Source organism: Eublepharis macularius, chromosome 10 (assembly GCF_028583425.1).
Source record: "Eublepharis macularius isolate TG4126 chromosome 10, MPM_Emac_v1.0, whole genome shotgun sequence".
NCBI lineage: Eukaryota > Metazoa > Chordata > Lepidosauria > Squamata > Eublepharidae > Eublepharis > Eublepharis macularius.
In genome coordinates, this window is record NC_072799.1 from 39,827,912 (window position 1) to 39,853,111 (window position 25,200).

Consider the following 25,200-nt stretch of genomic DNA (forward strand, 5'->3'; position numbering starts at 1 on the left):
ATGGCAGGTATGGTGGCCTACATGACACCCCCCATTGCAATAAACAATGCAGAAAGAGTATCACTAAGGTAGAAGACAATTTGCCGAAAGCTAGGTGTCTATTCTATTCCCCTATAAAAGTGCCCTTCTGAACTGTTCAAAATGACCCTCAAATGGATTAAACTGAACAACTAAGTTTGGAAATTTTTGCACATAAAAGAAGGAAAAATAGAGTTAAGCATCCAAGAATTCCAAAGTTCCTGTACTGGGGAAGTATGAAAAATAGAAACATTACCTAAGCGGAGAGAAAAAGTAGACGTGTGTACAAATGTTGAAATATAGTCTGAGACAAGGGGAATGTTGGGTGGCCACTGCTGGATTGGACAGTTGGTGTTTTCTCCCACTTTCTGGGGATGTGGAACCCTGACATGTTTGTGTGTGTTTAAAATCAGGCATTTTTCTTGTCTAAAACCAATTATCATGGTTTGTTTGGTCACAATATGCTTCAGTAAGGCAAATCAGTACTGCAAGTGGGGGCGTAAACCCATTTTGCCCAGCTTGGATGCTGAATTTCCCTTTCATCCCCTGAAGAAACAATAAGAATTCAAATTCACATTGGATTCACATTCACATTGCCCAGCCCTGTGTCCTTAAATGGTTCCTATTCAGCCCTCTCTTCACATAGAAGCGGCTAAACATTTTTTGTGGGTTGCCATCTTTTGTAACTTCTGTGCTTAGCTTTGCTTGCTTGTGACCGCTGGAGCGGTGTGCTTTCCCCCTCTCTCTGCAGGCACCTGCTTTTCTGCTCGTGGCTTCCAAATTGCTTTTGTACGGCTTTGGGACGTGAGAACTGGCGAGGGCGCAGCACCGACCCTCCTCTTCTCGCATCCACCAGTAGCAAAACGCTGGACTTGGCCCAGGCGGGGAAAGGAGAGCCGCGTCAGAAGTTGGCCCCGGGTGAAGCGCTGGGCAAGCGAGGGTTACACGGAGGCATGTGGAGGAGGGAACCTCTCGCTTCTCCATCCCCGCCAGTTTCCAGCAGCGGCAACTGCCTCCCTCCCTCCTCGTACCGGGCAGCGAGTGGAGAACCGGCCCAGCTGAGAGGCGCGAAGCAGGGAGAGGCGAGAGGGGACGCAAAAGCAACAGCGCCGCGTGAGGGACAAGCACGGAGCCCGCTCGCCCCCCCCCCCCGGCCTCGGACTTCGCGGCTCTGTGCGTGGCGGCCGAGGGGCTGGCTGGGCAGCGAAAGGGCCCTTTGAGTCGCGAGTGGCGCAGCTCCATAAGCCCCGGCTGAGGGGAGCGCAGCGCCGCCGCCCCCGTCCCATCCCGCCCTTCGCGCCCCCTCGGCCCTCAGCGGCCGGGCGTCGAGGCTGGGAGGCAGAGGGCGCCACCGGGCGGCGGCGAGGCTGGGGGGCCGTGGCAGAGGCAGAGCTGGCCGGCGAGCGGGAGGAGTGGCGGGCAGCCGCGCCAGGGCGCCTCGAGGTGAGCCCCCGGTAGCGGCGGGCCCGGCAGGGATGGCGGCGGGGAGCATCGCCACTCTTCCCGCCTTGCCCGACGACGGCGGGGGCGGCAGCGGCGCCTTCCCGCCCGGACACTTCAAGGACCCCAAGCGGCTGTACTGCAAGAACGGGGGCTTCTTCTTGAGGATCAACCCCGACGGCCGAGTGGACGGCGTGCGGGAGAACAGCGACCCGCACAGTGAGTGCCAGCCCCCCCGCCCCCTCCGCCCCCTTCCCAAGTGGCAGGCAGGGGAACGGCCTGCTTGCCTCGCCGCCCGGTCTGCCCTCCGCCAGCGTCGGTTAAGACGCCCCCCCCCCCCCCCCAGACCGCAGGTGGTTTTCTTTGGTTTTCATTTTAGGTGGGTAGCCGTATTGGTCTGCACTGGAAGAGCAGGATTTGAGTCCAGTGGCACTTTAGAGGTTAACAAGATTTTCAGGGTATCTGAAGAAGGGAGCTGTGACTCTCGAAAGCTTACACCCTGGGCATCTTGTTGGTCTCTAAAGCGCCACTGGACTCAAATCCTGCTGTTCTTTGGTTATTATGAGCCGTTAAAAATAAGTATGGTAAATATTCTTAAAATCCCCTCTTCTGTTTTGGGGCTGTTGAAACCTAGATTTTGACCCATGTGAACCTTGGCTCTTTTTGCTGAAATCTCTATAGGAGCTCTGTCTCCACTAATTTCCCCCACAGGTCACAATTTCTACAGCCCCTTCTTCTTTCACCCTTTTCTCTACCCTGCTGCCCCATTCATCCCATTAAACTGCCTCCTTCAGTAAGTGCCCATACTAGATACTGTAGCCTACCTCCCTAGCCCTCATTTTCTACCTCTTTGCCTGCCTCAGTTAAATGCCCATGCTTCCCTTCCTAAATGTAGTCACTTCATCCTGAATCATTTCTCAGAAATCTTTCCTGGATTGTATGTTTTAACTTGTTCCAACTTTGGCTGTGTGTGTGCCTCTTAAACACTGTAAAGTCTGATATCTTGAGTTCAGTTCTACTCTTTTCTGCATATGCTTTCTCTCTGGAATCTGGCATTCTGCTAGCCATCCTGCACAGACCCTCATTCTGAACTCCTTGCCTCCTCCTCAAGGAATCAATTGTCCCAAATTCTGAGCCCAAATTTAATGTGCATTGTGCTCATTACTTCCCTTGCAACCATTTCTCTAGAATGTACATGCCCCATGCCTTGTCATTTACTGCCTTCATTTTTTGCTCCCTTCTCATTATCCAGCTATGCCCCATTGTGTGCATCATCTCCTTTACATCCACTAACTCCAAGTGTGCCCCTTCGCATGTGTCGCGTCATCCAGCATCCACTTTCCTTAGCTTTGCTTCTCCTTGCCAGAGAGAATAATTATGTAATCACTTTTGCATGGGTCTTACTTCCCATTAGTATTCCCTCAGTGAGCGAGCATTATTCTCATTGGACTTCTTAAACGTCATCTTCTTCCCCCAGAGCCACCATCTCAGATCCTCCTTACACAAGTAGTTCCACGGTATATTTTCTTCTCTGCTGCTCAATTATTGTCATCTCTCGCCTCAATTCTGCCCCTGACAGTGTCATGCCAGAGTTTTGCTTGCTGAAGTTTTAAGTATTTCTCCAGCCACTGCATTTTACACTTTCCCTTAACACATGCAGCTGCTACCTTTACCTTTTATTCAATTTAACATCGTTATTAACTACCACTGGTTCCAGCACTGTCCTTCCTTACAATTCTCTAATATCTTCTGCCGTTAATAATAACAATATACTCCTACACAGCCTTTCTAGAAATGTATTCAAGATGATTTGTTATAAAAGCAAAATCATCTAAAGCAAAACATGTTTCGGTTCTCCTAATGTCTTCCAGAGAGTACTCAGCAACACCAGATATACCCCCCTAGCACAGAAATTCTTTCTCTCGCTCTGCATTTCCTTTTGTGGCTCTTGACAGTTTTATTACTCAAGCACTAGTACTCTTACCTTATATGAGACCTGTTAGTTGGGGAAAAAGCTTTTTTTTTTAGGTATAAAAAGGTCTGGGTTCTTATTCTGGGCATGTCCACAAAACTGGAGAAAGATAAGGAAAACCCATGCAACTAACTTAAAAAAAAACCTTTAATAGGTTACTAAAAATGCTTTCTTTGATTTATTGAGTGACTTGCAAAAGTAATTTAAGTGGGATTTTTATTACCACAGAATATTACAGTGCCCATATATCATGATGGTTTAAAATATATTGATTATTAGGTATACTTTATATTTATTATTAAGTATACTTTATTATTTATTAGGTATACTTTATTTTTAAGAGGGATGAAATTGGCATTAGTGATATTTTTCTACTCACGCACTTTTGTAGAGTCCTAATTAGATTAGCCAAGGAACATAATGTGTCCTGGAATGCACTGTCTACAAAATCTGTTAAATACAGAACCCTGTAATTTGAGAGCTCTCAGTAAATTTAAGTACAATACATTCAAACATTTCTAATGCATTAATGTTCATTATGCCTTAATGTTCACATATCTGAAAATGATTCAGTGGTGTATAGAGGATACTGTAGAGGATACTGTAGAGGATACTGTTGGCTTAAGGTCCATAACATAAGACCTGTAGCAAGCAAAATATATTACTTATTCACTTGGCACTCAACTCCTTTTTAAGGAATTCCTTGGTCTTTCCAAACATGTTGGATGATGGTCGCATATAAAGCAAAACAAAGAGAAAAGTTAATGTGGATTGTTGGGGGAGGGGTGAACAGGTAGATAGTTTTTATGTTTCGTTTAGTTCTTGCACATTATTATTGCTACTGCATATATTAGTTTGCTAACATAAGCACTTTGCAAGTTGCTCCTGTGGCTGTAATGTTTGAAAGACATTAGTTACAACTCTTTGAGATCTAAATATACTAACTTGCATCTGGGGCCCTCAGTATAAAGTTGTCTGATTTGTGAGGGAATGCTCTCCTTCTGACATTATTTTTGTTTCACCATTGGAAAGGCTTATGGATGCATTCCCATGGGGAAAAAATGGAAACATCAGAAGATTTCTTAACTGCTATCAGAAACAGACGCCTAGGCTAAGCTGGTTTATGGAGGTGATTAAAGCTGAATCTATATTTAACCATACAGCCAAATGTTTAACTGCTTTATGAGCAGAGTAGTTCTAAAATAATCAGGTTGATTACATACTATAACATGGAGTCAGTGTCTTAACTTCATTTACTCACTTTCCCCCCCTACTTGCTTGACATTACATACCATAGCATTGTCATTGACATACTCTGCTTTAGGCAATCATGTTTGGGATCAAAGAGAAATACCTTTGTTTTTTTGGATTAATGAAATTTTTATTAATAATCTTGTCACCTACAAAATCTCTTTGTAACGTTAGAGAAGGGAAACACATAAGAGGCAGTAACTGTTAAAGTTACTTCTGTTGCTTTGTTCTTAGAAGGAATTTTCTTACAATATCTTGTATCACTTCAGTTGTGTTACGAAGACTAAAAGCAGGGGTTGACCAAAAAAACCTCATTTGCAAACTCTTATTGCTGCAGTTTCTTCTGAGTATGTTGATATACTACTTTATCCTTTTTGCTTTTGTTTTGGTAAGCTAAAGTCATGTGAAAAACAAATGTGACAATTATGAATAGTAATAACAGCAATTGTAATGCTGTATTTTTAAAAAAATCTTCTGATCTCCCCCCGCCATTTCTTTTGTATAAGCCTTATCCATTCTACAATATCTCTAAACATAGGCTATGAAACAAATTGCGGCTTCGTCTTACACAAGAACCTTCCCTAGTCCTGTGGATTTTAAAATTTATTTTCTATAAACAGCTGACCAGCACTGCCCCATGCCTGATTGCAGACTGCTTTTGAAATTCTCCTCAGTTTTCAAAAGCAGTTTGTGATGCAACATGGGAACTTGCTAGCTGAGGAAAAACAAGTCATGTAGCCCTCTCAAACGACTTAGTTGCCTCAGGTAAAGCATGTCTTAAGGGCCTTTTCTGTTTTTCTGGTTCATATTCTATTCTGCCTTTTGCTTTTTTGCTTTTGCCAATATCCATGACTTACTCCCTTCTCTCTTCAGAAACTTCAAAACTCTTATACTAAAATATTCTCATATGTGCTCTATATTTATATTTAAAGATTTTTTTAAAGTGGCACTAAAAGTGAATTAGAAGTTTTCCCAAGCAGTTTGCAGATGTGTAAATATTAATGGTGATGAAAAGCAGAACAGAACTTTTCTTTCACTGAATGTATACCCGTGCTAAGTACTTAATACAAATTATAAATACAGAAAATACAAAAATTATTTTAAGTTCCATATGGGATAACATCCTAAATATAAACTCTGGTGATATTTTAAATCATTTCACATGGAAATAATTTGACTGGTACCCCCTCACCTTCCACATCAACTGTTAGCTTTTATTTCTTCAATTTAAAGTCACTATTGTCTCTAGTATTTTCTGTTTTGTAATGTCTTTTTGCTTTTTCCTTCTCTTGTTCTCTTCTACTGCAGTTGTCTTGATGTCCAATAGTTTGACAGGTTATTTGTGTTGCAAATCTAAGCAAGGGTTGCAACCCATTGAAGTATGTAATTCTATGTAATGTAAATTACTTTCCCCTCAATCTTCAATAACAGGGAAGGGCAAATTTTGGGACTGGAGAGTCACATATGGTCTCTGACCACTTATGAGGTCTCTGTTGGACTGCATCTTAACCTATGTCAGTGCTGAAATAACCATGTTCTTCTCTGAGCTCCCAAAAGTGGGCAGAGATGTAAAAGTGGGTAGGAAAGTGGCCTCTCTTCAATGCTGCTGCTTTTAGTGATCCTTGACCCTCAGGCTTCTAGTCAGTGCTAGATTCTGGTGGGCTGACGTTCTCAACAAATTGTTAAGTAGCATGAGGACTGGCTGAAGAGTTCCTACAGGTGAAATGTAGCCTTTGTCTATACATATTATTAAAAAAATCTTCCCTAACTCTCCATACCTTTATTTTGCTGTGTTTTGTACAACTGCTCACCCCCTTCTAGTCCATCAGCCCCCCCTTTTTTTTACATCAAGAAGTTTTATTCAAGCAGGCAGAAAAGGCCACGTGCCAAGAGAACAGGAGATGGGAGCATTTTGCCACCAACAGTGCTGAAAACAGGTGGGAAAAGATAAGCATCTGCCCTGTACTTCCACGCTCTTTACTTGACCTTCTTCTTTGGGCGCAGGTTGTTGGTGTGGCCACACTTCTTCTTGCGACAGTTCACGGCCCGGGGGTACCATTTGTGGCAGATCATCTTGTTGCAGTTGTACTTCTGGGCGAGCTGGCGCAGGGAAGGCTCAATGATTCCTCCACGGAGATGCAGCACCAAGTGAAGGGTGGACTCTTTCTGGATGTTGTAGTCAGAGAGTGTGCGCCCATCTTCTAGCTGCTTCCCTGCAAAGATCAGGTGCTGCTGGTCTGGAGGGATACCTTCTTTATCTTGAATTTTTGCTTTTACATTCTCGATTGTGTCACTGGGTTCCACCTCAAGAGTGATTGTTTTACCAGTCAGGGTTTTCACAAAAATCTGCATGGTGGCAGCAAAATATCACCAGCCACGCGCTCCCTGCAATTCCCCTTGGCCGAACGGAAAGAGCATCATCAGCCCTTTTCAACCTTTTTTTTCTTCCTTGTGTAGTATAGATTTTAAGCCTACCCCTGTAAAGGACTGTATCATTCTGTGTTGTGTTTAGTATTTAATTCAGTTGTGCTAAATCAGTGGCAAAAGTATCGATTGCTTTGGCTGTTATGTCCTTTGATATTTTAATTTGGCTTGCAGCCAAAGTTTTAATTAATAAATACTTATGTGCACAACAGAGAACCAGCTTGGTGTAGTGGTTAAGAGTGGCGGGACTCTAATCTGGAGAACCGGGTTTGATTCCCCATTCCTCCGCTTGCAGACAGCTGGGTGACCTTGGGTCAATTGCTGCTCTTCCAGAACTCTCTCAGCCCCACCCACCTCACAGGGTGATTGTCGTGGGGATAATAATAACATACTTTGTAAACTGCTCTGAGTGGGTGTTGACCTGAAGAGCGGTATATAAATCGAATGTTATTATATTATGTTATTATAACATGCTGCTCCTTCAGTCAATGAATTATGGATGATTTCCCCTCCATACTGTTTCTCTTGCTCTCCTGTACCATCTTACCTTTCAACCCCACAGTATCTCATTCCCTCCTGTGCCAATTCTTCCTCTCAAAATAATAGAATTCCAACTCCACTCATCAGCTCTTGTAATGATTATTATAAAAAAATCAATATATTCAGACTTTTGAATTTCAGAAATATACTGTTTGCTAATTAAACTATACAATGGATGTTTTCTTAAAGTTGTAATGGGTTTGACTTTTAAAAAGAAAATATTGCATATTTTACACAATCTCCCAAAATTTCAGACTTCCCCCCTTCATTCCTCTCCAATTCTGCTTTTCACACAGCTTCAAGATTTCCAAAATGTTACATCTATAATCCTAGCTTTGGTGTAATCATCAAGAGAGGTGTAATCATTATTTACTTTTTGATATAAGTGACTACTTAAGAAATATTTAGCAGAAAGAAGAGATAGCTATTAAAAATTCCACAATAGGAGTGTATATAAGCATACTGCTTTCACTTTACAGCAATAGAATAGTAATCATATATGTATTGTAATGTGTATTGACTTAAATCACTCAGAAGAAAAATAATTTTAAATCATTGCTTTAAATCAATTTCCCCATTTTTAAATTCCTGAAGAGTAAGGACATAATCTGCTTGTTATACAAAATATAATGCTAATAAGATACCCATTTATACAAACTAGCACATGCACTGTAGAACTATCTACTTTGAGACAGACTTTTGTTTTCTCTATCTGTACCATGATTAGGGATGAGCACAAACAGAAAAAAAACCATGATGTTCGTTGTTCGTTGCCATCCACGAAAAGGGATGGACACTTATGAGCATGACCTGTTCATGAACATGTTCGTGGTTGGATGTTCGTGGGGGCCATCAGGCTCTCCTCCAGCCATCATCCAAGTTTGTTCAAGATCCCTACTGCACCACTCCCAGAAACCTGACCTGAGCAGGCACCAGGAAAGGTACCAATAAAAAATAATAGCTTGGTTCCAGAGCCTGGTGGCAGCCCTGGAACTTGAAGGGGTAGATCCCTACCACACCACTCCCAGAAACCTTACCTGAGCAGGCAGCAGGAAAGGTACCAATAATAAATAATAGCTTGGCCCAGAGCCTGGCAGCAGCCTTGGAACTTGAAAGGGTAGATCCCTATCTCACCACACACAAAGAAAATTCAAGCTCCAATGCATTCTGTCTATCAAAATGCCAACAGCAGCTGTCTCTCCCTCTCCACTGTCTGCAAAGCCAGAGCTGGGAGCCCCCCTCCCAGCTCTTTGCTCCCTTGTAACAAATTTGGAGCTCCCCACTCGAAAGGAAGACCTGCCTATCAAGCTAAATTGGGCTTAGATTGGGGTTTCCAGAGCAACAGCAGGAGTTCAGACAATCCCTGCCTAAGTTGCCAAGGGAATTGATTGCAGGTGCCAGACTGTCTGGCTTGAGGAACAACAACGAATGAGACTTGCAACCACCACCTGTTCGTTTAGCATGGGGCCTCACGAACAGCTTGTTCTCGAACAGATTGGGCTGTTCGTGGCTTTTTTTTGTTCGTATTGCTGTTCGTGCTCATCTCTAACCATGATATCCTATATCCTAGTGGCTATGACAATTTGATAGTCTTCTAGTAGGAAATTCACAATGATAAACTCAGTAATAAAGGCAATACATGATGTATTGTGTCATTTATAATGCTTAGCCTCAGACATTAGATACCAGCAAAGCAACCTTGAAAATACAGTGCAATCCTAAGCAGAGTTACACCCTTCTAAGGGCCAAAGTAGATGTTTGGACCCAAGACTCAACTTGGGTTCCCTATGGCTAAACAGCAGCTGCAGGGAATGGCTGTTAAAAAATAAAAGAGAGCCCATTTTGGCTCAGATCATCGCCATGGCAGGGCAGGGGGAGAAGGGCTCTTTCCTTCCCACAGCTTTCCCCCCATACTGAAAAAGCTGGGTGGTTCTCCATGCACAGAATACTCTTTGTGGAACTCAGATGCAACTCTTTAAAAACTGCATGTCTAGTTTGGCCCTTGTCATCTGAGGTCAGTGATTTATAAGACTGCTTAGGATTGCACAGTTAGTATGTTGGATAGATAGTCAAGTTTCAATTTTAAGAGATTCTAAATGTAGGCATCAACACATTTGTATATTAAATTCAGATTACATTTTAATTCAGTTTATTTATGTAAAAGAGATTTACTATAACTGAAATTTTAAAAAGTTTTTAAAAATCTCGTTACCTTGTTTAAAAATGATTTTTTAATCTATTTTGCCATGTCTTACATTTATTGAGGATAAATAAAGCTGTGAGCCCAGGCATCCACAAATTTGCTTGCCAATCATCTGTCCTTCTCTCTGGCAACCATGATGAATCGCTGCCGTTGTTCTGTGAGGATGCAGGGGGTCAGCATCTCCTTTGTGCTCTGACCCCACTTCTGTGATTTGGCTGGGGCTGGCAAAACTCCTCAGAAGCTGCAAGGGAAAGGGGTTGACTGCACCTTGTTCCTTGGTCTCTCTTCCCAAGCTCCCTCTGTGCAGCCTTCACAGGAGATAATATAGAGCCACCTCCCTAGCCTGCTGTTTGGCTCCCTTACACGGCAAACCCAACAGCTCACCCCACCCACCGGAACCTCTCCCTCTTTTTGCCTGATGGCCTAGCTGGTCTGGTTCAGCCACAGCTGCTGGTAGTGGCCCCTTAAAAGGGGCTGCTTGGCGATGTGTTGTTGCAGTACTTCATCTAGTTGGTGAGTGACTGCTTGTGGGGAGCTGGATCAGCCAGCAGAGTGGTTGTCAACCCAGAGGTTGGCCATGGAAGCTTGCTGGGTGACCTTGATCCAGTCACACTCAATGTCACAGGGCGGAGGGGAGTTGATGGAAGATGCTTTGGGTCCCCAGTGGGGAGAAAGGTGGGATATAAACAAAAAGCATGTATAGAATTCTAAAACAATATGGATATGAAGTGATGGAGTTCTGAAATGCTACATAGAACTATATGACTGAAGACTGTATGGTTGGTGGGTCATGTTTTTGCATGAGGGGAGAGGCCATAGGTCACTGATAGAACATCTGCTTGGCAAGCAGAAGGTCCCAGGTTTAGTCCCCAGCATCTCCAGTTAAAAGGATCAGGTAGTTGGTGATGTGAAAGTACTCGACCTGAGACCCTGGAGAGCCACTGCCAGTATGAGGTCAGTACTGACCTTGAAGGATCAATGGTCTCATTCAGTATAAGGCTGCTTGATATGTAAATCCGTCTTTCTCTTTCACACACACACAAAACCAACCCCCAAACAAACTTTTTTTGCGAGGAGAAAATTGGCATGGCAGGGAGGAGGCTGCTACAGAAATCTTCTCTGATGTGTTACAGGGAGATTTTTTAAATAAGCAAACGTATTCTGTACCAGTGGCCTAAAGTGGTACATCTCTACAATTCCAGGAATCTCATGCCTCATACTGATGCATGTGTAGACCAAACCCTGTATCACTGATGATATGTAAGACTATAATCCAGGATTTCAGTCAAATATTTTTAAGAGTGAAAACATACGCAGAGTCCATGATGAGTTGAGAGTTGAGTCTACAGTGGATCCTTGATCACATGTTGGCCATGTAGAAGTTTCCAAGCTGCATCAAGAGTAGGAGCAATGAGTTCCTCCTGTTTCTAGAAGTTAGCTGTACAGAGTGCTCAGGAACCTACACTACAGTCGTGGCTAAGTATCTGTATGAACCAAACTCAGATGATGCTGGAGGTCTCTTATTATCTTCAAACATGGGGGCAGTACAGATAGGGGGCATGGCTTTGGGGAAGTTGGGGTTAACACTTTCTCTTTCAATACCATTACCATGATAAGAAATGCCTTTTCTCCCCAGGAACAATACTTCCTCTTGTTTTAGGGACACAGCAGAAGGAAAAGGCAGGTAGTATTATTCCTGTTTTCCCCTCTCTTGGTACTTAAAGCAGCATGCAGATAATTTCTGATAGTGGAATTGTATATAGGGAATAATATACCCCCCTCCTTTGAAGCATAGAGCACTGTCCAGATTGGGCCCCTTCCTGCTGCTTTTTGCAGCTTATGCCTAGTACTATCCACACCCACTCTGATAGACCATTCCAGAGGAATGGATTTACCAGAGAGAAGGCCTGTGACCTAGCCTTTACCAAATGGACCATCCTGCTAGGTGAGGCTATTGGCACAAGGCTGTCTGAGGAGTGTAAATGGTACATAGGCATATGACTGGTATGGGAGTATGGTACATATGGTTTGATTCTTTAGAAATGGGATGAGCATGGGGATAAGCGAGCTTACGCTGTTACAGAAAAATCTGTACCTGCTTCTGGAGGGAATTATGTCTGTCATTACCATATGAAGAAAAAAAATGAAGCAGTACATGAGGAGATAGAGGTTATGGAAGGTGCTACAGGATGCGTGAAATACTTTCATTCTCTGTGGTAAATATGTATGACTAGCCACCAATCTAGTTTTTTTTAAAAAAATGGGCTCTAGAAAATGGCTCCTGCGCTCCACAGTGGGCCGATTTTGGTCTGTTTGAGGATGAATTGGGCATGTTTGAGGCCAACATTGGCCTGCTGCAGAGCGCAGGACAATTCCAGAGACTGTTGTGTCACCACGACAGCATTCCTGCATGCCGCAACAGGCCAATTTCACCCCAAACGGGCCCGATTTGGTCTTTAAAGCTCAAGTACACTAAAGGGCCTGTCGCGTCACCCTGGCAGCATTCCTGTGCTCTGCAGTGGGCCAATTTTGGCCCCAAACATGCCCAATTCAGCCTCAAATCGGCCAAAATTGGCCTGCTGTGGAGCGCAGGAGCACTCCAGGGCCTATCACACTACCCCCGCCTGCTCAGGACCCGCTGCAGGACCTGCTGAGGGCCACAGCAGTGCGCTGGGCCTCCCCGCTGCCTCTGTCACTCCGGAGGCCTCGGAGGGCTGTGCCTTCACTGGGCTTATCCTGTTCAGGCACAACATTTCCGATGCCTCCCTGTGGCTGCTCCAGCATAAAAAGTGAGTCGTTGTCAACACAAATTGCTTTTCATATGGTAGGATGACTAGTGCTCTGGTTGGGTTCACCAGATCCAGGGTGTCTAGCCTTGTATGATTTGTGAGTTAGGAAGAAGTTATTCTGCTATAGTGCTGTTGTGATGGAAAAAAGATGTATCTTCCAAGACTTGTCTTACCGCACAGGTATTACAGGCAGTTGAACCCTTTGAATGGGTTGGAATCTGAGAACTGTAGAAAAGAACTATAAGAAAGAAGAGGTAACATTGGAAGAATATCTCAATTCCGCAGCCATTTAGGAACGCACATAAAGAAAACCTTCTGTACATCGTAAACCAGTGAGAAGTGGAAATGTTCCATACTTACCTAATCTAAATTTATGACTAAATGTACGAGTAATTTCCGATTATGTATGCCTGGTAAGTAAGGTAATTTACATTAATCTTTACATCTGAGTAATACATCCTCAACAAGTAGGCTTAAATTTATAACTAGTAAGTTGACACTCTTGTTTGGACTAGGATCCCACTTGACAATACATGCCATTAACTGTCTTACAACAAATTTCTTGCATTCCTATCCAACAATAGCAGTCTGTTCAGAAATAAGATCACATACAGTGATCCCCTTTCTGGATTGGGACCCACATATGCAACAAGGTGCTCCATGCACAGAAAACCTAGCTTGATCCCTCTCTCCAGCAACTGGGACTACATAAAAAGGTAAAGGTAGTCCCCTGTGCAAGAACTAAGTCATTACTGACCCATGGGGGACATCGCATCACAATGTTTTCTTGGCAGGCTTTTTGTTACGGGGAGGTTTGCCGTTGCCTTCCCCAGTCATCTACACTTTTCCTCCCAGGAAACGGTACTCATTTAACCAACCTCGGAAGGGTGGAAGGCTTGAGTCAACCTTGAGCCAGTTATCTGAACTCGGCTTCCGCCAGGATCGAACTCAGTTTCTGAGCAGAGCTTGGGCTGCAATACTGCAGTTTACAGTTTCGAAAAGATTATTGCTGCTGTCCGGTTTCACAGTGCTGATTACCTGCTTAGGGAATGCATTCTGTTTTCTCAGGAAATAATTGGATGCTTTTTACGTGACATAAAAATGTTTAAAGTTCTAATTCATTATGCTGCATTTGACACTGTAGAATACAAAAACTTCTTGAAGTTTATGAACTGGAGTGGGGATCAGAGGAATGGTGCTTAAATCCTGTGTGTCCAGAAGGTAATGATCAGAGATTGGGGGCTAGCTCCAGGGGCGAGTGCGGGGCAGGAACTGAGAAGACACGGAGATCATAGATGAAGTTAAAAGGCCACAACTTTATTGATTACAGATTACAGGAGCCTTGCCGCTGAATGGGGCACAGATCCCAAAATTGATTGGCTCACCTGCCAGTCAATGATCTCCTTGCTCCCTCGGTCCACCAACTAAAAGGGGCACTATGGGACTGTCCTTTTGCCCTGTTCCATGTTGGGAGTTGGAGGCCTTCTTAGGATGCATGGCTGAGCAGTTAAGGCAAGAGAGCTGCTGTCCCCGAGGAAGAGCTGCTGTTGGGGCAAGGCTGCAGCTGCCTGTAAAAGGCAGATGGTAGAGAGGGGAAGCTCCGGTGGTAAGAGCTGCTCCTCGGGCAAGGCTGCATTGCCTGCAAATGGCAGGTGATGGAGAAGGGAAGCGGCAGTGCCACTGCCCCCATGGAAGAGCTGCTCCTGTTGCCAGGGTGCAACTGCCTGTAAAAAGTGGATGGTAGAGAGCAGAAGCGCTGGTGCTGCTGACCCCAAGGAAGAGCTACTCCTACACTGCCTGTAAGAGATGGGTACTGTAAAATGTGGGTGGTGGTTAGAGGAAGCACCAAAGCTGCTGCCTGCCAGGAAGGCTGTTTAAAGGGAACTTCCCCCTGAGTGCTTTCAAACCACCGATTCCTGCTCTGGACTCTATTGTTTCCACTGTTTGGCTGGCCCATAGACAACAATCACAGCCAATCACATCTGAAGTTCCTTAAAAGAAAAAAAAGCACAGACAAAACAGCCAATCAAGATCAACGAAGGGAGGGTTGGAGGGGTGGTACGGCTGAAATCCAGGAAATATTTTGATCCAGCACTCCCATGATGCATTGATTCAGTGCATGTGCAAAAGAAGAAAGGGCTGGCTCTGTGATGCATCAGTGACGACAATGCAAGTCCTCACAATCCAACTCATTTTGGCATGCTGCAGACTGGAAAAAAAACGGGGCCCCACGGACCAAACATGAGAAGTGCAAACAGCCACATACAATCTGCTTCCATGCCTTTTGGCTTGACTTTAGGGACAGTGAATAATAACAACAACATCCAATTTAAAGACCACCTTTCTGTACAACTTAATGCCCACTCAGAGTGGTTTACAAAGTGTATTATTATTATCCCTACAGTAATCACCCTGTGGGGTGGGTGGGGCTGAGAGAGCTCTGAAAGAGCTGCAATAGTCCCAAGATCACTCAGCTGGCTTCAAGTGGAGGAGTGGGGAATCAAACCTGGTTCTCCAGATTAGAGTCCTGCCGTTCTTAACTACTACACCAAACTGGTAAGGGAGTTATGTCCCCAGTGCAGAAGGGGCTAGAGATACATCTGTATTGGTTTTGTTAAATTCACATTGTTTCCTGCAGGTTTGGACTTAGTGTTGTGGTCACTGCCCATTTGCAGCTCTCTCTCTCTCCAGAGCCTTTGGTCCAAACTATGTGTAATGGCAGCAAATGTCTCTGTATGAGTTCTGTCATGGCTTAATCCCTTTAAAGAGAGCTAGGGAGGTGATGTGCATGTGTACATGTGCTTAGAGATGGGCACAAATCGAATCACAACCCAAAAAAACGCACAAACCAGGTCGGTTTGTGGTTCACGAACCAGTGGTTCGTAGAAGCTTGTTTCCACAAACTTCCATGAACTGGTCTACTGGTTTGTTTGGGTCATATTTAAAGGGGCAGTTTAAATGGCCATTTCCCTAGAGAAATGGCCATATAAACTTTTCCTGCTGCTTTCAAGCATCAGGTCCCTTTAAACTATCAGCTGGCAGGCGGCAGGAGTGGGGGTCTCCCCCTGCCACCTGCCAGCTGATAGTTTAAAGGGACCTGACGCTTGCAAGGCAGGAAAGGGCCCTTTAAACTGTCAAATGCCCCTTTCCCTGCCACTGCTAAGTTGCCGGAAAGGGGCCTTTAAACCCCACGAACCACGAACTGGTTCGTAAACTTGCCCCAGTTCATGCCAGTTCCTGGTTCCTGGTTCATGAAAACTCACGAACCTCATGGTTCAGTTTTTTTGTAGTTCGTGCCCATCTCTAGTGCTCACTCTTTGCTATGCTCCCCCTCCCCTCACCCCAATGCACCAGGCTAATAATAATTCAGATTAATGCTTGTTGTGCTCTGTTTCATAACACTTGAATGTGCAGAAGCAAGAATTAACTAAAATGGATATGGCCCAGTAGCTTTACCATAGTATATATCAATCAGGGGCCTCATGAAAGAATTTTCCTCAGAGGGCCTCTCCAACTATGTTGGAGATGGGCCTTGAGCTCTTGGCTTGGAATTGGCTTTTCCGCAGTAGAGACGGTAGTAATACTAGTCATTGATCCAAAGACGTGCAGGCAGAGCTTTTTTTTTCCAGAGAGTACACTGACTCTCTTCTTCTGAACTGAAATAGAAGTGTTTGCTAATTTTGCTGAAATAAATTTGCTGCATAGAGATTCAGATTGTGTATGATTTTTCTTCTAAGAGGCGAAGCCTTCTTTGTTTATGTTCTTGTTTTATCAGGCTCATGCAATATTGCAAACGAATGTGAAACTGCTGATTTGCTGTGTAAGTTTTGTGAGGCCAGATTATCAGTGAATTTAGTACACTGAAAAGAACACTAGTGAGGAGAGGGAGTTAAACAGTGAATTCTGCTTCCTTCTTTTATTTAGAAGCAAATGAAGAATAGGATTATTGCTTCAAAAGGATTTCATATTTTGTAGCTGTTTAGGTGGAAATGATTTAGCTGGGAGGAGAGAAAAATGAATAATTAACTGTGTCAGCGTCTACTGGAATTCTGATGTTAATGCTTAACAAAGCAAGAAACCTGCTCTTGATACTTTGCAGAGGCTATGTGTGGGAAAATATGGTGCCTGCCAGTTCCCCTGGCCCACCACACAGGTTTTGTGTTAAAGAAAGGATTAAGCTAAGATGAAAGGGAAAAAAGCATAAAAGGTATCTGTCAAAGCTCATTTTTAAAAGAAACACAATTTATATTTTAACACATTGTTATTTCTTCTGGAAACTGGAGATGAATGGAAGCAAACTTGGTATAACAGTCACAGCACTTTCTGGTTCTCAGCTGAGAAATTGAGTGTTTCTAGTGCCAACAGCATGGACATAATTGATTAACCAGGTGTTTTGAAAATACAGTATGTGCTGATGGAATTTACCAAATGTAGAAAAACATAGAGATGCCTTTTCCTTATCCAAGTCCTTTATGAGTAAGATTCAAGGACTTGTTTGGAAATTCAAAATATCCTAATGTATAGGAGAAAATGCCAAATGCAAAAACAGAATTATTTTAAATGCTTGTGGGGGAAAAAAATCACTTCTACTAGAAGACTGAAATTTTAACAAGGTGTTTGTGAAGGAAAATACATGTCAAAGGCATGTCAGGAAATAAAACATAAAGTACCCCCAACTTTAACAAAATTGAGTTAAACCCAGCACCATACATTTAAACTAGAATGGAGCCCTTGAAATGATCTGAAAATCAGTACTGTGCCTTATTAAACAGTGCACTATTTCTATCATTGTATCTTTTGAAGTCCATAAAGGCCTTTCCAGATGTTGGCTTTCATGGCACATGAACAATCCTTATTTAGCACCTCAGTTGCAGGGGGAAGATAAATAACAACAACAATTGAGGTCTGTCGGTCATTCCCATAATGTTTCTCTTGTAGTTTGTTTATTTACTACATTTATACATTGTCTTTCTCCCCAGTGGGACCAAAAGCAGCTTACATTGTTTTCCTTGCCTTCATTTATTTATTTATGTCATTTATTATTATTTTATTTAGTTGTAAGTGCTATATGGGGTTAGATTGTATGAGTGTCATTGCATGTAGCATCACAGGTGAAGTGATTTTCAGTGCAATCTTAAGTAGTGATACCCTTATAAATACATTAATTTCAATATTCTTAGAAGGGGGCGATTCGCCTAGACTTCAATGTTACTTTTCCATCTTCCCATGTCATGCTCTAGAAGTACTTGTTCAAAAAATTAGCTGCCATAACAAAAACCCTTGCAGTCACAAGCAAGGTTACCTGCTTCTTCGTTGGATAGACATCTCTTTTTTTACCTTATAAAAATGTTGTTCTAGGATTCGCTAGATGGCTAGGGATAGCATTGCAACTGGTATCACAACCTAATTGGTGTTGGATTGTTCTGTTCCCCAGGTACAGCTGCATACAAGTGTTTCCGGTGGCTTGCTGAGTTTTCCTATACTAAATTTATTATTTGAACGTCTATACTAAATTTATTATTTGAACTTCTATCTCCAAAATAACCTCATCTTCATTGTCACTGTCCTTGTTCATGAAGTGTATTCTAGATTTGGGCTTTTTCTGTTTGGAGGGACACTGGGATAGCAAGGGGTTCGGTTTGTCATAGTTGTGGCATTTCTCCCCATAAGCTGAGCGTCTGTTTTGGTCTGAGGCATTTCTTCCTCCCCAATAGTATTTACATTGCTCTGTGGTGGTCATTTGTGATTTCTCCCTTTCTTTCTGGTGGACCCTATGTACTGGCTTTATTGTCTGTTCCTCCGGGGTTCTAAACCTGTCTTTGGACAGCTCAGCAGCCCTGTATATCCAAACTTTTCTCTAAAGACAAACCAGGTTACCTCAGTAGCCTCATATTCATGGGTCCTAGATTTTACGTGCTAGCCTGTCTCTTTTCTTTGAGTCTTTAACACTTACAGAGTTGCATTGGGCTGCTACCGTACCATCTTCAAATTTGTTCTGTCTTCTTCAATTCCTTCTCCCATTGAACGATCCTTGATTTAAAAAAAGTGTACCTTTCTACTGTTGCATTCTTTCTGGGTTGCAGTGGGCATCAAAACAACCCATTATTGGCAGGATACACTTTGGGAATGGTTATTCACTGCATCTCCCTTATTTCTCTCCCCCTTTCTCCAATTAAGTATAAAAACAATTTCACTTTACTGACATAGCGATATCCACATAAAAATTCCTCTTTTTAGATCTTCACTGCCTGGGCTGTTCAGGACTTGGAGGTTTAATGTACCTGGTGAATTCATACAACTCATTTTCCTTTTTTCCTCAGTCGTTTTTTAAAAATAATTTGTTTCTACTCACAATTGTTCCTGCTCTTCTGCCTAGGATTAAGTTACTGTTACTGCCGTGTTTCAGTGTTATTTCTGTCTTCATAAAAAGCACTGACAGTCTTTAAACAAACTCCCAACTTTATTTGAATGACTTATTTACAGAGATCCTTTAGAGTCTCTCTACACAGGGCATCTTACACGAGTAGGATCAAATGAAAGATCTTACACTTGTTCTCCCATTGTGGATACACGTGCATGGCTCAGGAGACAGAGTACATTTGAACATAAGACCACACAGAAAGTAAGTCACTTGAGCGCCTCCCTGTAAGATGTCTTGTGTAGAGAGAGACTCAGTCTGTGCCTTCTCTTGCTCTGTTCAGCCCAACTGAAGAGAAACAAGTGGGAGCTATCCTTGCATAATTTTTGACTCCTCCCAGGAATTACAACATACCCAGTCTTTTCCATATTGGCTCATTCCACATTTCTGTGGTGGTCATGTTGTTAATGCGAAAATAGATTTCATATAGCACAGGCCAATCTGTTTTTTCACCTTCGTTAACAGTGGTTTCCTTTTTACACCAGATGCTGATTGCACCCCTTCCCCACTGCTATCATCCCACTGTGATTCTCTGCCCACCTTAAAAAAATTTTTGGGTGTGTGTGTGGGTTAGCATTACTCAAGAATGACACAATATCATTTTTTTTAAAGTGCAATTGCATAGAGCTGTTCCAGAATGCAATACTTGCATCCTTTGGTAAAGCTGATTACTGGAAGGTACTGGGTATCCCATTGTGGTCATTTACATTCCACCTCCCCTCCCCCGTGCTGCTTGGGGGAAGGGGAGAGAGAGCACATTCGGAACTTTTTAAGTGCTAATCAAGAGAGCAGAGAAAAATACTTGCCACTTGTATGTAATATAGTTACAGTATTATGAAGTTCTGACCAACCCGCCCCCGCCCCATCCCCAGTTTTGTTTATGTCAGCAATTACACCAAGGTAGTTCGCTGTGAAAAAGCAGAGGAAGAGGGCAAAGGGAGTTTCCTTCAAACAACGTTGCTTCCCTTCCAGACGCCTGTAAAAAGATTGTCCTAACAGTGCTGTGATGAGATTTTTCTCCAGGAATGGCCTCCCTGGATTCAGTGTCACCACCCCACTTGACACCCCGCCCCCGCCTGTGTGCCAGCACCTGACCCCATCCTCCACGTGCCACCTGTGGGCTCCCTAGGAAAGTCTCTCGCTGGGACTCTGCTGTCATCTATCTCATGGTGGCTGCTGCCAGATCACAGCAACTGCCGCAAGCCTTGGAGCTGAAGGCCACAGCCGGCACAAGGCAGCCATAGAGGAGGCCTGGGGAGAGTTACATTCACTGGCCTCAACGCTGACTCTGGAAGCCACATGGAGCCAGGAGAGCAGGCTAGAGCCAAGCTACTGCTGCTTCAGGTACTTCCCAAGGAGGTTAGCCCATCCTTCTAAAGCCCTGCCAGCACCTGGCAAGAGCAGGGAGAGCAGCTAGCCAGAGCAAGGGTGGGGTTCCCCCTGGTGTTCTTTCAGCCTCTGGTTCTGAGATTGGCCCGTGCACTGAGGGTGAGCCTGGGAGGGTAGAGTTGGGGAGTGGGAGGGGAAAACAGTCGGGGAGGAGCAAGGAGAACTGGTGTTGAAGCTCGGAGAGAGCAATGTTGTCAAACACCACTCCTGGGAAGTGACAGAGGCTTGAGTGGTGAAGTAACCTGGCCTCATTCTTCCCAATTTGGAGGCCTGGGAGACATGAGATAAGAGAGTCAAGATGGTGGACCAGCAGTGAGGAGATGTTACTACCCCAGAGGGCTTACAGTTTTCCCCCCACATTTAAAAAAGTGGAGGTATTTTAGTGGATAAAGTGGGCTGTTCGTGATGTGAAAAGGAATGTAGGACAGTATCATGTGGAAAAAGAAAAGGTACACAATTAGAGTTGCTGAAATGGAGAAAAAACTCCGTGTAGAATCAGCCAGTGGCATATTGGATGTGTGATTCACTTTTTTAGTGTAGTAGTATACATTCCTGGTTTTAAAAAGTCAGATATTCAAATAGCTAGTAATTGTAATTTTATTTACTTTAAAAAAATCTTTTTTGTTTTACAAATTCGCATTTAACCATTGTTGCTAACATCTGTGACTGCAACATTACTTTAAATCCCATGACAACCAATACAGAATTTGATAAGAAGTCTCAAGTGGTTAAACCCTATATAAACTTCAGTTTTCACCATTAGTAATGGCAAAATGGCAAGAATGTGGAACATTCTTGGTTGCACATTTTTTTCACTCTGTAGAACTTCATTACTGTTGTAATGCCATACATTGCCCCCAGAAAGTTTCCCATTTTATGGTAAACTCAGGAAGGTGACAACTGTTCAAAAATCAGCGTGGGATTGATTTGCTGTACCACTTAATACTACAAGTGGGGGAATCACATTTTTGAAAGCTCCTCCATTCCTTGTAGCTATAAAATCATCACAGCATTCTGATGTGCTGTTTATTTTTTATTTGCAGGGAGGTTTTATATGGAGAAACATTGAGAATGTGGCCACCATGGCCTAAGGTTGTGCTGCCCATTCTACCACTTCAGAATTGTATTAGCTGATTCTTTTTCATACGTAGTCAAGGTTATAGTAGCACTTCTTTGTGGGATTATAACTAAGATTCATAGTATGCCACGGGACATCTATTACTGTTTACACGGCAAGTGATCAAATAATGCAGTTGAGTTTGCAGATTTATCAGGTGTTTCAAGGAATTGGGACACACTTTTTAGACAGCTAGGCTAGCTCTTCTCTTCACAACCACTCCTTGTTCCTATGAAACATTAATTATTCCCTTTTCTTCTTCCCCTTAGTTTCTTTCCAGAAAGATTATACTAAACCCAGTTTGAGAGAGAATGTACTATTGATGTGGAAAACTTGGAAAGTTAATGATTAAAGGATATTTTGTGTGGATGCCCCCTCCCCCAAAACCCACTAGTTTAGAAGAGCCAAAGTGAAGAAAAACCTTATGTGGATGCAGACCCATATATCTAGAGTATTTAACATCATTAAAAATTATATTTGTAAATAATTTCAAAGGTTGAAAATGTCATAACGATCTGGAAGCAGTTTTTATGAATCACTTTAAGGACCTGTTTATGACTATACGAGCTTCCAGACTACACAGAAAAGCTGGATGGCAAAACATTTTTAGACTAGTGTTGTTGAAGTGATTCACAATATATGTTGATTTATTTCCTTGCTTCTCTTAAATGCCAGCTTTTAACTTTTTAATGAGTCAAACACTGATCGATAAGCATCAAGATGCAGATTAGTTCCCAGTCTCACTTTGCAAAACAGATTTCTAGGGCAAGTGTTGAACATTTTGATGTGTGTGTGTGTGTAGACTTTGCCTGTTTACTTTTTCATACATCTTCACAGGAAGCATATTGGAAAAATTATATAATACTGTCTTTTTCAGAGGAAAAGACAATGCAGAGTGGCAGAACAAGAGCTTTGGTCTGTTGGCTTTGCATACATAAAATGAAGTCAAAAGCTTCTAAGAGGAAATATATTCAAATGCAGTTTTGAATTATGTGCACATATGTAACAGTTTATTGAAATGTTTCCTCCTCGTAGAGGTGTTCGATGTATTGTCGAAGGCTTTCACGGCTGGAGAACGATGGTTGTTGTGGGTTTTCCGGGCTGTATTGCCGTGGTCTTGGCATTGTAGTTCCTGACGTTTCGCCAGGAACTGGCGTGACACTGAGAGATCTCTGTCTTTTGGTGCTACACCTCTGAAGATGCCAGCCACAGCTGCTGGCGAAACGTCAGGAACTACAATGCCAAGACCACGGCAATACAGCCCGGAAAACCCACAACAACCATCAATTTATTGAAAATCTAAGATGTATTCTCAATTGTAAAAATTATCTTGAATGTTCCAATTCACTGAACTTACATTTCAATTATATAGGTATATTTAGTATGTTATTACTTGAAATTTAAATATAGTGAGCCATGCAATTCTGTAGTGTAATAAATGGGGTGATTTGGAATTGTCCTAAGATATTTCTGCTCATTTTGGGGTTCAAAGATAGAATATAAGCCGTTTTTACATGTCACAGCATAGCACTAAACTCAAGGAATGAGGGCATCTTCATGGCTCGATTTGTGACATCATTGCGCCACGATTCCGTTTTTGTGGTGTGATGACATCAGAAATTGCACCATGAAGATGCCCCTGTTCTATGAGTTTAGCGCTATGCCAAGACATGTGAAAACGGCCCTAATTTCAAGGAAAAGGTGACCTATCAGTTACAGTTCTCTGTTTGAATCATAGAGGTAAAAAAGATTCAACATGTGTAATTTGATTTGGGATTAACTGTTTTGTTTATTGTATATATTATTTCTTTTCTCATCATAGTATACTTGTTATAAAAAATACTTTATCTTTGTAGGCCTTTGCTTAATTTTAAGTGATTTGAAAAACAGCTTTTGCTTGGTAAACTATGGAAATTACTTGAAAACTTATATTACCTTTCTTTCTATCTAGTCAAATTGCTACTTCAGGCAGAAGAAAGAGGTGTTGTGTCAATCAAAGGTGTTTGCGCAAATCGTTTCCTTGCTATGAATGAAGATGGCAGATTGCTTGCACTGGTAAAGATATACTAACACTCTTTTATAAATAAACATTATAAAAGTCCTATAAAACATGTACATTTGGGTTTTGCTACAGGGAAGGTGGTTTCACTACTGTGGGACAATCTCCAAGAAAGTCAATGTTGGTGTTTTTTCTTGGCATTGGAGAATTTAATTTACAGGACTGAACATATGTGTCTGTGTGTACACATGTATATAGTTGTTAAAATGGTTCATATATGATAACAAACCATAGGAACAAGTTGGGAAAGCCTTGGACTCAGATATTCCCTCCAGCTTCCTCTGCTCCTCATATATGGCTTGATAATTAAGAGATTTCCACTTTTGTGGGAAACCAGTTTGTTATTAAGTCCAAACCACTAACGGTGGTTTGGTCTCTCCTCTCCAAACCATGATTCCAAACATTATTCTTAACCTAGTTTGTAATCCTGGTTTGTTAGAAAAAGAACACACTATGGTTTGTGGTTCTGAAGTAATAATAACCTATAGTTTGCTGTGAAGGCAAGCTGAGAGGAGAGAGCATGCAAACCGAAAGAGCCCCCAGGATCATTCCTACAAACCTTGGTTTGTAGTTAGATATGAAAAAAGCTCTTACCAGTAGGAAGGGATAGTAAATACATTAAGCTAAGATTGTGGGAAGTTGGTATATCTATAATGGTTATATTTACTTTTGACTATTAAAATATTTTAAAACACAGAATTACCATTTGTATTACATACAGTTTAATCTGTGGTAACAGAAAGCTGCCATATGAAATTTCCTATTCCTGCTTGAGATCACTTACGTGTTTATTTTCGGGTAGCTTTGCGATAACACTATTTATGTTATGTGGGTTTAATGTAGTCAATTGTTTTGCTAGGAGGAATCATCAGACAAATTTTTAATTAAGCGGGAACATCTAATTATGACAGTTGCTGACTGGGAAAAAAACTCTCTGACTCAGCTGATTATAACTCTGCTTTGTTTTCAGAAATATGTAACAGATGAATGCTTCTTTTTTGAACGTTTGGAATCCAATAATTACAATACATATCGGTCTCGGAAATACCGTGATTGGTATGTTGCACTGAAACGAACTGGGCAGTACAAACCTGGACCAAAGACTGGACGAGGCCAGAAAGCTATCCTTTTCCTTCCCATGTCTGCCAAATGCTGATTCAAGTGGGAGAGCCTGCAGCTGTAGTGGACCTCCCACTTCTCACACGACAGAAAAATGTGACCAAATATTTGTCAGGATTAACTTTGTTTCTTGACTGATCTCTGATTATTAGTAAGAACTGTGTATATTGCAGCCTTCAAATTTATTTCCGGGAGCCATTGTGCCTTTTAGCATGTGTATAGGTATGTGCATACATGCGTGAGAGAATGTGGCATAAGGAAGCACCTATACACAATTTATTACCAAGTCACTATTTTTTTCTACTTGATGATCCTAGAATAATGTTGCAAAATAGGATTGGATCATTCAGCATAAAGAAATTTAAAATGTTCAGATGTACAGAATTTTTTAGCATTTAAAATCAAATAATATATACTACTTTTTAGAATAAACACATCTTTTTATCTTGAGTAGAATCCAC

The 25,200-nt window shown here is 42.4% G+C and overlaps 2 protein-coding genes across 2 annotated transcripts; one reads left to right on the forward strand and one right to left on the reverse strand.

The window, feature by feature from the left end:
• On the forward strand, nt 1–25,117 carry FGF2 (fibroblast growth factor 2). Its single transcript, XM_054989628.1, has 4 exons — nt 1–7; nt 1,264–1,677; nt 23,513–23,616; nt 24,591–25,117. The coding sequence occupies exons 1-4, from the start codon at nt 1–3 to the stop codon at nt 24,774–24,776; spliced, it is 711 nt and encodes a 236-aa protein (XP_054845603.1). The 3' UTR covers nt 24,777–25,117.
• LOC129336628 (ubiquitin-like) lies at nt 6,588–7,090 on the reverse strand. The gene has a single exon (XM_054989868.1). The coding sequence runs from the start codon at nt 7,031–7,033 to the stop codon at nt 6,659–6,661; it is 375 nt and encodes a 124-aa protein (XP_054845843.1). The 5' UTR covers nt 7,034–7,090; the 3' UTR covers nt 6,588–6,658.
• Nucleotides 25,118–25,200: the final 83 nt, after the last annotated feature.